The following is an 11561-nucleotide window of genomic DNA, read 5'->3' as shown; positions in this document are numbered from 1 at the left end:
CGTGATCGCTTTATGGCACTCTTCTGGGACTCACAGGCTCTTTAAAGGTCAACTTTGCCCAGTTTGTGCTGCGATGCGGTGGAAACATTAACGGTGGCACAGTAAAGCAGATGAAGCTGCTTTTTTCAACAGTGAGGAGGAAAACATCTTGTCAAGCATGTGCCATGGGCTGCTCCCAGCGCCGGCAGGAGCGTGGCACTGATGCTCTCACCTTCTTGGCAGGTGCATGGGATGAAGGGAGCTTGAAGACTGCCCAGAGAGGAGATCCTGACCCCTGCGGAGCTGCCCACCATGAGCAGGGTGCTGCTGGCCAGCAGGATGCAGCCGGAGAGCCGGAACGTCTGTGTCTTCCTGCCCACCCGGGAGCAGCTCAGCCTGGCCGTCGGGGTGAGTGGCCAGGGAGGTCGTGGCTGCGTTTTAGTTTTGTTAGCTCCCACTGTTCTCCCGAAAGCCTGGTGCTGGTCTGCTGACCAAAAATCTGTTAGCCAGCTTAGGGTAATTGGTGCTCCATTTTCTAATTGGGCTGCTTCAACTCATTTGCAGAGTTCCTTAAAAGTCGTGGTTGTGGTTTTGGGCAGGTGGTCCCCTCTGCTCTTCTGTTATTTTTTTTTTTTGTTCCCTCCGAGTGTTTTTGCCACTGATAACAAACTAGCTAATTTTTAAGAAATCGAGGCTGAAATGCCTTGATGACGTGGCAAACGTGCCCAACACGTGACCATTTGCTCTGGTGTTTTAGCTATTTCTGGTTTTAATAGCCTGCTCCCTTCAAACTCTCTAAGACAGAGTGAACAGCCATTGAGGGTGGGGGGGTGTTTCACCGTCTTTGAGTACTTGTACGCACAAAAACCAGAGGTAAGTCACTTCGTTTCTTGGATCACTGCTTCCAATGCTGAAGTGTGCGTGCACAAGTGACAGCAGAGCCGGGTCAGCTGGTGGCCCGGCACGGTGTCCACCGTGGCGCGGTGCTTCTTTGTGCAACGCCAGCTGCTCCTTGAAGTTGCGAGGAACTGAGCTGACAGAGGCGCTTCACGTTCAGAGGACACACTAGCCTCAAAGGTAAGTGCTCCCTTGTGAGCGTGGGCATGCCACTCGTGTGGGCTTGGGGGGATTTGCTTTGTTTTGGGTGGGTTGCCCCCCGACATGGGGAGGGGAAGAAGACAGTTGAGGTGAACTGTTATTTTAAGCACTCGACTGAAACCGTGGCTTTTGCGTGCTAATCTTCAAAATCCATGTAGCAATTTTCTTACGTGCTTATGCATGGCATCGTTAATTGAGGCAGCCAGGAGGGCTGGGGTGGAACAAGGCTTCAGCAGTAAAATCTGGGGTGCTCTGCTTCTAGGTTACTGCTCCAAATCCAACCCGTCTACCGCCCCAGAAGGCTTTTGCAATATGCTGGCTTTTGTGCAAGCCGCAAAATGATGATTTAATTAAGTTCTTGTCAGCAGGTGCACGGGCCTGGGTAATGGTCTGTTGCGGCTGACCCTAAATCTCACCTTCTTTATAGCTTTTATCAGTGAGACTAAAGATCCGAGATAGCGGAGGCCGCCCTGCCACAGGGAAGGTGCAGGAGGGCAGCATGCCGGCAGGGCTGACGCCATCACCAATCCTCAGTGTGCCTGAGCTGGGCACACTGTTATTCCTCCGTCGCTGGGTCACTATTTTAGGCTGTGCTTAGGCCATACGGTAAATCCTGGATACCTGCAGTTTGTCATAAAATCACAGAAACATTTAGGTTGGAAAAGACCCTTACGATCATCGAGTCTGTCCATAAACCTAACACCACTGAAGTCCACCACTAAACCATGTTCCAAAGCGCCACATCTACTTGTCTTCTAAATACCTCCAGGGTTTTTAATGAGTATAAGAAATGGTCTTTCTCATGGAGCACTGACAGGGCTGGAGGGAAGGCCCCGTGTATCCCCCCATGACCTGTTCCTGCCTGCTGCCCCCCAAGGGGTCTTGAACATCACCGCCTTGTCCCACGGAGGAGTCCCTGCCACAGCATCCCATGGTAGCTGTTTTAAAGACACTTTCTCTCCTCGCTTGTGCTGCCCCTTGCTTTGGCGACTGGGACATTGGGAAACTACGTACGCAGAGATGCCTGTGTGTGAAAGGCAATAGCTGCCCAGGCCAAAACATGAGTCCTCAACACACAGTTGTGTCCTAATTGCATAGAGAGTGAAACATGACCTGTTGCAGCTGGGCAAATCACCAAAACCAGCATTTCATTTGGCTTCTCTTTACCACAACACCCCTTCAAAACAACAACAAAAATTAAGATTTCACAGCTGGAGAGTTGTTTTTTTTTTTTAAGAAGCATCAAGGCAATTTTCTAGTGATGTTGGTAGAAGCCAAATTTAATTAGGACAACCACAGATGATACTTTGTGCATTTATTAGAATGGTAATGCCACAACTTAAGACTTCCAAAGCCTTTTAACCTCTTCAGTGTGGAATGCAAATACTAAACACGTTTTCAGCTCAGTGAGGTAGGTAGGAATGGTTATCCTTCCAGCAGAATAAATTATAGATCCTTCTCGTGATAAGCACAGTGTTTATGCAGGTAATTCCTTTCTTGCTCTCCTCCCATATAAATTCCACCCTTCCAGATAAGAGTTTACCTATATCTGTTTTATGTGGTCACATGGAGGTTGAAGCCCACTCTTTAAAATGGATTTGTATTATGCCCTTCACAGATAGTGCTGTTGACGAGAGAAGAGCCATTTTAAAGTCTCTTCACCCTTAATTGGGTATCTCTTAATTAACCTTGGTGTCTACCTTTCTGGATGTACGGATGAATTTGAGGGGATGATGAGGAAGAAAACTGTCTTCCCAGGACCAGTGTGAACATGGGGAGAACTAGTGGGTGCTGCAGCTCACCAGCCGCCCCAAGGACAGTGAGGTGGAGCGGGAGGTTTCCACTGGGGAGAGCGGATGGATATCAGAGCACAGGGCAAAGCTCTGCCCTGCTCCAGGCAGCCCCAGTGGGGAGATGGAGTATGAGCACCAGGGATTTTAAGCAGGCTGTGAGTGAGAATGGTGCAGCAAAAAATTGTATTGGTTGCGCCAAAGATCTTGGGGTGGTATCCCGTTTGTTCCGTTTTGTTTATCTGCCAGCACTGTGGCTTATCTCCTTAGTAGCTTTGAACCTGTTGATCAGTATCAACTAGTTTTTATGATTAGGTTTCTGAGAATTTTCTGGCATGGTAGCAGCTGAATAAAGGATAGAGACCTGTGTTAGCAAAGGTCTGGCTGCCAACGAAGGGAGCAGAGCAGGCAGCCACCCTGCCTGCGTTTGGGTAGTTCAGGAGCAGCCACAGCGGATATTGCTCCTTTTCTCACTGCTGAAGAAAGAGTGGGAACATAAGCAGAAATCTATGAAGTCTGGTGACATCCAGTGTCTTGGTGAATGGCAAGCATAGGGCTGAAGTCTCTCAATTCTGTGAGCAGGAGAGTGGATGGTTTAAAGCATGTGGACCAAGAAAAATAGAGATAGGTAACCAATATGCATGAGTGTTTGCACACAGAATGGAGTAGCAGTTACCTTCTGTAAACTTGCACTCAACTTCACTTTGGATTAAACTTCATGTGTAAAGAAGCCTGACATGGGTCAAAGCTGAGTATCAGGGGAAGGAATGATTCATAGCGTGTCTGGGATGGAGCTTGGCACGGGAACCATATGCAAAGGGAGGAAAGGCCAAAGAGAAGTGCACAGATGATAAATGCAAATGGAAATGTTGGTTGCTTTGAGAAGAGGGGAAGGCAGCAGGAGGGAACCGTAAGGGCAAGTGTAATCCGTATTGCATAGCCTTGAAGGCTGGGAGTAGAACTTGATACAGAAGGGAAGTGCCAAAAGGAGAATGGACAAGGTGGTGGTTCACATACCGGCTGTGCAAGAAATCTTGCTGATTCTGTGCAAGAAATCCAGAGCTGAATGTCACAAAACACCAAAGTGCTCAGTTCCCTAAAACTAAGTATCTTCAAGCAGGTTTTTCTTCCCTTAGGCATGGAAGCATGCCACTTAAAAAATTCATCTAATCGTATAGCTTTTACCTAGTCCTGTGCTGCCAGTGACTCTTGCTTGCATCTATCCATTCTGGCTAGGGGTAGGTCACTTCTTCCTTAGTGAGCCCTTCCCAGGTAGGAGAACATGCTAGCAGCTTGCTTTCTGAGTAAGGAGGCAGATCCATGCCAAATTTTCCCTTCTAACTGCGTGTTCTTGGTGACTGAACAAACAGTGCATTTAAGTGTGAGATGGTAAGGGTGCAGTCTCACAGAGAGATCCATCATAAGACCCGCATGTGGTTTTGGGTCTTAGCAGAACTGGGCACTACCTCCTCCCCTCCCCAAGCACGTATATGCACACGTGTGTGTGTGTGTGTACCGGTGTAGGGCAGGTTTCAAAGCTCCTGATGGAGCGATAGTGAGTGGCTGGCTAGTGATGCCATGTCAAGTAGAAGAAAAGAGTACTTAAATGACCTCCTGTTTCCCATTGTCCATGTCTAGTGACATGGTACATCGTGGGGCAGGGAGAGAACTGTAGCCAGGTTCTGGGGAGTGTGGCACACCTGCACTCAATGCGTTTGGAGAATTATGGTGGCGATTAGTTTGTAGGAGAGTTCTGTAGTTGACTTCTGCCCTGTTATCTTTGCTGCTGTGAAGGTGGTGCTGCACTGTTACCCCGCGGGAAAGCGGCTGCTGCTAATCTGCATCGTCCCGCAGTAGCGTAACAAAATCCGGAGGTTCTGGCCCATTTTACAGCTGGCTGCACCCTGGGCTGAGCTGAGGCTGTCTGTCAAGGGTTCTGCTTTCCCCATCCACTCTTGCTCAGAACTCCTTCCCCCCTGCCCCTGACAGTTGGGAACTTTTGGGGGGTTTTGTGACTGTCTCTCTGTGCTTCTGGGGTGGTGCAGGGAAGGAGGGGGAAATGAAGTGGTAGGTAGGGGGAGACACTTAGTGGGGGAATCTCCCGCTCATCCTGCCCATCCAGGTCAGCATGTGCAGGTAGCCAGAATCACACTCTTGCAGGGGGAGGCAGCCCTGCCAGAACAGTGCATCCCCAATCCTCTACGCGAGCGAGTGCTGGCAGCTCCGCTTTCCCAGTGCGTGCACAGCATTACGGGGGTACTGGAAGGTCTCAGTGTGGCAGGAAAACGGGCAGGAGCTTACAGGCCATCAGTGACAGCTTTGGCAGATGAAGATGTTAATTGCTGTGCCACCAGAAGTCAGCAGGGAACAGAACAAGCTCTTCTGTGTGGGGAAAGAGCAGCCTCATCTCTAACCCATGAGCTGTTTCTGCTCAAACCATGCAGCCTTGGGTTTGTTTGTGTACTTTGTTTTAGTTCTCCTGAATGAAAGTTCTCTGGTTTTTGTTTTCTCTTAATCTCTGTGGGGGAAAAAAACCCACCCAACCAAACCCCAAACACCTGCAAGAGAGTAGTATTTTCAGTTCTGTAATTACAAACACACTTTTTCTACGAGCACCTATAAATAGCCTGGTCAATACTGCACAATGGGCTACTACTGGCCCAATATTACTACACAGTGGGCTCCAGCAGCACTCCAAATTCTTATACGAAGATGCCAATAGATAGGGAACTTTAAATTCGTGTCCTACTGAGCAAAGCCACTGTGAAGGAAGAGTGACACTTTGATTATTGTTCTCTGATAATAGCAATAGTACTGAAAACAAAATTTGTTCTGTGGAATGTGTTGGTTGTTTTTTTTTTTTTCCTATGGTACCCAAAAATGTATTGGCCAGTGTAAAAGAGAACTACACTACCCAGGTGTGTGAGCCATCTGTAATGTTGGATTGGTTGTTTCTTTCAGGTCAAAGCCACTGGACAGGAGCTCTTTCAGCAAGTTTGTGATTTACTGAAGATTAAAGAGCCTCACTTCTTTGGCCTCAGCATTGTTAAAAGTAAGCAAACTCAATGCATGGAGCAAATGACTTGGCAAACTTCCACAGACCCGCTTGTGTATTTACAGTGTGTGCATATATACACAGTGGCCGTGCCTGCAGGGAATTTGATTGTAATAAGGTCACAAAGTATGTAGATTATGTACAGGCTTCTTGGAGCTCTTTTGATCTTTGGTATGTGGGCAGACAAATTGGGAGAAGGGGGGCTTTTGTTCTCCTCCTTTGTTCTTAGGTTCCACCTCTTTGTGGGGTGTTCTTTCTCTCCTGTAGCTGAGTTGCTAGCCAACATATTTGTCACTGAATTCAGAACTGTCAGTAGTTGAACAGGAGGTGAATTTTAAAAGGACTTTGGGGCTGAAAGTGTTACTTCTCTTCTGAAGTCACATGCAAAGAATGTGGCACCAGAGGGAGGACACTCAAATGGTTTGAGGGGACTGAATGCACGCGTGGGGGACCTTGGGTTTTGAAATGCTGCATGGCAAATACAAAACTACTTAGTCTGTGGATTCAGGTCCAGTCTGCTTGGTCCTATGGCTTAGCATTGACTAGTGAACACTGTAAGGTGATGCCTTAAAGGAGCAAGCTGACACAAGATATTGCATTTCTAAGGTGGTGCATGCATTGGCACCCTGCCACAACTCTTAGTAATTGGAAATGGATCTGTTGTCCTCCTTATCCTGCCTCCCCACATTCTCAAAAGCATGGAAAGGACTTTTCTTCCCTCCAAATTTTTTGTTGAGTGTGTTATTGTTTACTACGGCAACTCTAGATAGTGTTTCATTGAAATGAGAGTAGTCTTCTATGGGTCCTTCTAAATAAGGTTTCTTTTGCCTCCTTACTAAGTGTACTTGTCTCATTTCCGTTCTCTTCTCTAAGAACTTTTGCTTTTTTTGAGCACAGCACTCAAACTACGGCTGGAGTAAGCTGTTCTTCTCTGTAAGGTTTGTAGAGTCCCCAGGAGATTCCATCAATGTAACTAAACTGGTAGCTCAGAAATACATCTGTGGGTTTAAACCAGCACAGTTTATCATTATGTTAGGAAGAGCTGAATGCTTTTAACCTTTTCCACAAATCAACTGTGTTCCTGTGAGTTCCCCATCTCTGTCGCCTTTTTATAACCCCAGTTGTTGCCTATTCTTCACTCCTGCTTGCTGCAGCTCAGTTTGTAAAGCTGCTTAACTGAAGGCTCCTTGTGCTCACCCTGGCTCTTCCTGACAGCCACCTTCTCTGCCACGCAGGCAGGTGTCAGGATTTTGGAAGACGAGGAGATTTATTTTTGTTTGTGCCTCTGTTTAAGAGACTGTTGAGGCCAGACAACAAAAAAGCTGAGTTTCTCAGCCAAAATGGCCATAGCCATGCGGAAGGCTGCAGCCCGTGCTCAAGCAAAGGAGCAAACCTGGTCTGTTTGTTATTGCTTCCTCTGGTCCCGACCTTTAGTCTGTGAAAGTCCAGTAGGCTGCTGACTGGAGTCTGATAGGGTGGGGTTTAGGGCTTGCTTTATTCTGTTTTAAAAATACCTCCAGGTTTATTGCTGTAGAGCAAAGGAAACTGTTTTCTGTTCCCCAACTTGATTTTCCCGTCACCTTGTCTTTGCCAAAAGACCGGTGATCATCTCCCTCACTGCCAGTGGTGAGGTCTTGCTTCTGTTGCAAACATAGCACTCTCCACCTCTGGCGTTTGGAAGTGGCCTTTAAGGCATTCCCTGCTTTTCAGGGATTTTTGGTTTCACAGCAAGCTATCTTCTCAGGAAGGGGAAGCATTCTGGTCAGGTTGTGGGGAGGCCTGGCTAAGTTTTGCATTGCCCAGGGTTGTCTTTTGGTACTTAAGTCAACTGACTTGGCCAGGCAACATGTCAGCATATGTCCTGTGGAGGCTGCAGAGGCAGGCACGGAGCTGGTCTGGGAGGCCAGGGCAGGTTAGATGTCCGAAAACTGGGGATGAAGCCTCGTACCAAAGCATTCCTCTTCTGCATCATGCTTTTGCCTCTCAGTGCTGCAGCTCTGAGATGTCATTTTTTTAAAGAAATAACTGCCCTGGTTTAATAAGGGTGTATTTCCTGATTTCTTAATGTGTATTTATTTTTGGCAGTCTGATGCTGCCACATGCAAAGCAAGGTATTCAAATCCACCTGCATCCATTACCTTGCTGCTAATGTGCCAACAAAACCCTGACTGTCAGCAGTGGCAAGAGAATGAAAATTAAAGGATTTCTACAGAACTGTAACCAATCACACTGGGTGGATTATCTGGATTAGGAGCCCATTTGACCTGCAGTCGTTGTACAGATACACTAATGCCCAGTTGGTCTCATAGTAAGAATGTGCGCGAGGGGGAGAGGTTGGGGTCCTTAATGATAAACCCTTAATCATTAACCCCTCAGTGTGGCAAACACGAAAACAGCACCAGAAAGCACCATGCAAACTGGAAACCACGAATGCTGTGAGATCCAAGATGTAGGTCTTGGAGCATGTCTTTCAGCATTCACACCCTAAATTCATTGCGTTCACTTCTGACCATTACAGATGCTGAGGGCAAGCTTCAAGATTTAAGGTAACAGTAATGGTGCCAGGACAGAATTTTTCACTTCTTAGGCTCCTGAGGTTTTTTGTATTCTCAAAAGGAAAACCACTTAAGGTGTATTTGGGGAGAGAAAAGCCTTGTGTCTGTATAAAGTTCATCACTTCAAATATTGTGTTTAGGAGCATATGTTAATGGGAGGCCACACCAGCACAAGGCTTGGGGCATGTTGCCCTTCTAGTTTTGTCAGAGGTCATCAAGCAGGCTATACCTGTGTGCTGCTGCAGTGCATTTTTTCCCTTGCTGTTTGCTCAGTGAAAGACCCTGCAGCCTTGCCAGGTTCAAGCTGGCTCCGTAGGCTTCAGCAGCTGGGTCTTGTATTGCACCTTTTCCTGCAGGGTCAACCTTATCTAATGCCCTTCGGGAGGTTTCCCTTCCCTCTTGTTATCAGAAAGTGTATGCAGCAACACAATTCGGTCTTCTAAAACAAACCTGATTGTCAGCAGACAAAGAACAGCCAGGCCCCCTTTGTTGTTATAGCCCAGATTCCTACGATCCTGAATTTTGGGCTTCTCCTTTCTAGGAGCAAACCTTGCTTGACCTAAGCAGATGGAAGCCTTCGACTGGGAAGGAGCAAGCCTGCAGCTCCTACGCCCTGCCTCTGTCTCTGTGCCCTCTTATCAGTTTGTCAGGCGGGCTTTCTAACAAAACGAAATCCCTTTGCTTCAGCTCTCGTGCCTCAAGGATCATCCTCCGGTGATTACAGCTACGGCTGTTCCCCCTGCCAGACCCACACCTCCTAGCACATGCTTCGCAAGGAGCTTGGTGGGTAACTCTGCCAACAGGACCACTCTGCCTCCAGTTAACTCTTTTGCATCTGTGCATCCTCCAGTACTCTGAAATACTGGTTTCTGTACTGTGATCCTTCCCTACTACCCCTGTTTCTGCCTCTCCTCTCTCAAATCTGCTGGGATAGGTGCATCTCCTTACGAATTTCTTTGGCATTCTAACCTAGGACACAGCTCTTCTAGAGTGACTTTGATACCTCAAATGAGTTAAATGCAACGTAAGAAAAACATGCAGCAGTGTGTCACCTGGAAGGAATTACAGGGGTTCATGTGTTCAGAAAGTATATAATACCCCTTGGAAGTACTTGCATGGTCCCTTCCTAGGAAGGCTTTTTTTTTTTTTTTTTTCCCCCTGTTCCTCCTATCAGTTATTTCTCCTTCAACATCAGTGTAAAATCCAGCCAAGTGCTGTCCTATCTGAGAATTCCAAGGGCTTTGTTTGCTCCTGGATGAGCAGTGCTGGAAATGGTTCTGCAGCTCTTCTTGTGGAAAAGAATCCCCTGTGACACTGCCAAAAGTCCAAAGATCTTTACCTGGGCATGCCTTGTTGCTAACTGTAAGGTGCCAACATAAAATTCCTGCCGTACCTATCCATCATCAGGAATGGCTGAGCCTTTATCTCAGTCTTCGCACCTCAACAGTACCTAAAACAGCCACACAACCTTGAGCTTCTTGATAACTGCGTCCTTTTGTTCTTCCCTCCATAGATCTGTCCATTGCAGGTGAAATGACTTCAGCCAGGATCTCCCTTGCTTTACTCCCAGCCTCTGTTCTGGTTTTTTCTGTCTTCACTTGGAATACTTTTGTTTTTAGCTTTAGCTCAAAGTACAGTGTTATCCTGAACCAGGTTCTAGACCCTTTAGTAAACTAATCAACTAGGTACTGGAAAGTGGATGAGGGTTCTTTCTGTTGGCCTGAAAGGTAACGCCAGGAGCATTGAGAAGTTACGTAGAGGTGGAGGGAGCAGATGCCCTGTGGATAGTGATGTTCCTAGGCCACCAGCACTGGGAAGCTTGGGGAGCTCCACGTGCAAAAGGAGTGTGTAGTCTGCTCTTCTTCAATAAACAAACAACAAAAGTCCATGCTGGGATTCAGGGAAGTGAAACGGGTCGTGTGAGATCTACAGTGTGTGTTGTGATGTATTTTTGAGCTTTTTTTTTTTTTTTAATTTTAGCTCTCCCCTAACCCCCGGCATCCCTCGGTGCTGCTCCCAGTCTCTTTCCTGTTGCCTCTCAAGGGAAATAGTGGTGTTGCCTCAAGGTTTCTTGCAGCATCTGGGAGAAGTTAAGTGTTATAGCCAAGGATATTTCCACCCCACTCCCCCTTCTCTTTAGGGCATAAAATATTTGCTGTGTGGAAGTTTGCCTTTGGACTAATTAATATTTTATTTGAAACCTAATCTTCTGACTATCTAAATAGTTAAAATGTTAAAATATATTTGACTGAACCAAAGGAGTTAATGGGATGTTCCTGGCTGCCAGTAGGGCCTGAGCTCTGCCCAGGTAGGACAGGACTTCAGTGGGATTTCCTAGCCCATAATGGCACCAGAGGAGAACTGGTTATTGGCATTCACCATTACTTATTTTTCTGCAGGGAATTTACCTTTCATAAAAAATGAAATGGAGAGGTGCTGGTTAACATAAAATAATGGCTTTTAGAGTAACAATGGCTCAGGACTGATTTGACCCTGCATTACAGCTGTAATTTTCTAGTCCCATTTTCCCTGCACTGTAAATAATACCTATTGTAAGTCTGCATCACTCACTGGAACTGTGACACTTTTTTCTGACTGGGGACCTGGCCCATTATTTTTTTGCAACAATGCACATTCTCTTTTTGCTTGAATATGTAAAAGTGCTAAATTAATTTTGCAGAGTAGGAGCACGTGAATGCTTGCTTTTCTGGTGATTGGTTAATTTGAAGTGAGATTTTTACAGCATAAACTTCCCATTTGAGGGCTGTTTAAAAGCTGAAATTGGGAGAAATGTGTAAATTGCATTACTGCAAACCAGCTGGCTGTCCGGATCCGTTTTTCGGGAGTGCAGTGCAGCGCACTGGTGTGTTGTGCCAGGTCTGGTGTCTGCACAGACATATACATGAGGGAACCTTTTAAGAGGAGCTGATATGATATATTTTTAAGCTCGCTGCCAGAGCTGAGATGAGATTGATGAACACAGTGTCAGTAGCTGCAGGTGGACGGGTCCATATCTGTGTGCACGCGTGCTTCCAAGCCAGCTTCTTAGTACCTTTCAGTTGATGCTCTTCATCTGAGGCTTGT

General features: G+C 46.7%; 1 protein-coding gene across 1 annotated transcript in view; it reads left to right on the top strand.

Annotated features, from left to right (window-relative positions):
* The first annotated feature begins 291 nt into the window (after positions 1-291).
* Positions 292-11561, top strand: part of LOC104513755 (FERM domain-containing protein 6-like) — a 29156-nt gene continuing 17886 nt past the window's right edge. The window contains exons 1-2 of the mRNA XM_010157211.1: positions 292-387; positions 5829-5919. Of these exons, the coding sequence (XP_010155513.1) occupies positions 292-387; positions 5829-5919 (187 nt within the window). The remainder of the gene's footprint in view (positions 388-5828; positions 5920-11561) is intronic.

This window comes from Eurypyga helias, unplaced genomic scaffold (assembly GCF_000690775.1).
Source record: "Eurypyga helias isolate BGI_N326 unplaced genomic scaffold, ASM69077v1 scaffold29908, whole genome shotgun sequence".
NCBI lineage: Eukaryota > Metazoa > Chordata > Aves > Eurypygiformes > Eurypygidae > Eurypyga > Eurypyga helias.
The sequence above is the reverse complement of the archived record's forward strand: the minus strand, read 5'-3'. Positions and strand labels throughout refer to the sequence as shown.